This window comes from Tupaia chinensis, unplaced genomic scaffold (genome assembly GCF_000334495.1).
Source record: "Tupaia chinensis unplaced genomic scaffold, TupChi_1.0 Scaffold000479_1, whole genome shotgun sequence".
Taxonomy (NCBI): Eukaryota; Metazoa; Chordata; class Mammalia; order Scandentia; family Tupaiidae; genus Tupaia; species Tupaia belangeri.
In genome coordinates, this window is record NW_006159991.1 from 303,851 (window position 1) to 305,885 (window position 2,035).

The 2,035-nt window shown below is 56.0% G+C and overlaps 1 protein-coding gene across 1 annotated transcript in view; it reads right to left on the reverse strand.

The window, feature by feature from the left end:
- HOXA9 (homeobox A9) overlaps nt 1-848 on the reverse strand; it is a 3,512-nt gene extending 2,664 nt beyond the window's left edge. The window contains 1 exon segment of the mRNA XM_027774814.1: nt 3-848. Coding sequence (XP_027630615.1) covers nt 3-285 — 283 coding nt within the window. The 5' untranslated portion in view covers nt 286-848.
- Between the last annotated feature and the right edge of the window lie 1,187 nt (nt 849-2,035).

A 2,035-nucleotide genomic window follows, 5' to 3' on the forward strand; every position in this document is an offset into this window, starting at 1 on the left:
CTGGGGGTGGCCGTAGGGGTGGTGGTGGTGATGGTGGTACACGGCAGCGGGCACGGCGTTGGCCCCAGCCGCGTGCACCGGGTTCCACGAGGCGCCGAACACCGCCGCCTTGGACTGGAAGCTGCAAGGGCTGAAGTCAGGGTGCTCGGCCAGCGTTGCCGCCTGCCGTGGGGGCTGGCCCAGGGCCCCTGGCGCATAGCGGCCGGCGCTCAGCTCATCTGCGGCGTCGGCGCCCAGCAGGAAGGAGTCCACGTAGTAGTTGCCCAGCGCCCCAGTGGTGGCCATCGCCCTGCCCCGCGCGCCCGGTCCGCCGGCCCGACCCGCGGAAATTATGAAACTGCAGATTTCATGTAACAACTTGGTGGCACCAGGGGGGAAGTACAGTCACCTAATAAGTTGCCGGCGCCCGCGCCCCCATTGGCCACGCGTGTCACGTGCCCGCCCGGCAGAACAATAACGCGTAAATCACTCCGCACGCTATTAATGGCCCGGTGTTTTGCCGTCATAATTTTTATAGCAAAAGCCATATGTTTTTATGCAAAGGGATAGCACCGCTGCACGATCGGGTTTGCTTTAATTGTGGCCAACGAAGATTAAAAGATCAAATCTGGCCTTGCCTCTGTAGTGTCCCCTGCCCCCTACCCCACCAGACACACACACTTCTTAAGCGGACTATTTTATATCACAATTAATCACGCCATCAGGAAGGCGCGGGTCCCGCGCGCAAGTGCGGCCAGTAGAGCCCCTCACATAAAATTAGAAAAAAAAAAAAGCCATAAAAAAGCAGCCAAATCGCATTCTCGCTCTACTGTATTTAAATCTATATTTATGATATTTCATAAGGAGTTATTGTTTCAGAAGCCACACAGGCTGGTGGGAAGTCTGGAACGACCAACAGATTCGTTTGCCTTGCCGTGGCTCCCAGCTGTAAAAATTTACGAGGACTTGGAAAGGTTAAATTAGACTGTTGTGTTTGGTTGGCGAGCTCCCTGTAAATAATCCCTGCGGTCCCCGGCAGATACGAGTTTGCCCCTAGCCGGCGGCAAAAACTCAAATTCAACGCAAGATCCGTCCCACACAGTGCTGCAACCATCCGTGCCCGAGTGTGCCCGGCACAGACTGGCCTAAGAGGACCACCCCTTGGTGCGGACCACTAAATCTGTCTGACTGGCGCTCATAGCGCCCGACCAGCCCCCAAATTTGTCGTAGCTCCTCCAGTCAGGCCCCACAGGAGTTCAGGGAGGGAGCAGTCAGACACCTTCAAAACGAAGGTTTTGAGAACCTGGTTGTGCCCGCACTCAGCCGGGGCCCTAAGCCCCCTGCGCACACTGAGTGTGCCTTGCTAGCTGTCAACGGAGAGTCACAATCTCTGCGCGGGCACGCAGAGGCAGCTGGCAACCTGGCCCTGTGCTCCATCCTGGAAGGCCCCTCTGCAAACCTTCTCACGCTCCCCAACTCAAGCTGGGGGAAAGCGCCAGGCAACCTCCGCCGAAAGCCAGTTCAGCTTAATGAAAAGGCCTAGCCAAAGAGACCCCATGGCTCCAGTAGCTGTGAGGCCGGCCCGCACCAGAGAGGTGGGTTCCGAGGCTCACTGGGAGCCCTTCAAGGCTCCTTCCTTCCTTTCTTTCCGGCCACTGTCCTGGGCCCCCGCCTTGGTTACCCACGAGGTCGGGAGACTCCGCAGAGTCACCAGACCCAAAGCAAAGCCGCAGCTCAAGGCCAGGGCTAGAAATGAAATGGGGAGGAGCACAGGGCATTGACTTTAATGCCATCCCTCCGCCAGGCCAAATTGCAGAGAATATTTCTCACCCCTTAGAGTCTTGCAGGGGAGGAGAATAAATTAAAGGCCACAGCCACGTTAATTGGAAGAAAAAACCCACCCCAATTCATAACAGAAAGCAGCGACTCCTAAAAAACGGGGTAATTAAATTCACGTGTGAACACTGTGCCTGCAAGAGTGTGTTTCTCATTAGTCCACTTCCCTGTCGGGGAGGCCATCGGCCTCAGGCGCTTCCATATATATATATATATATAT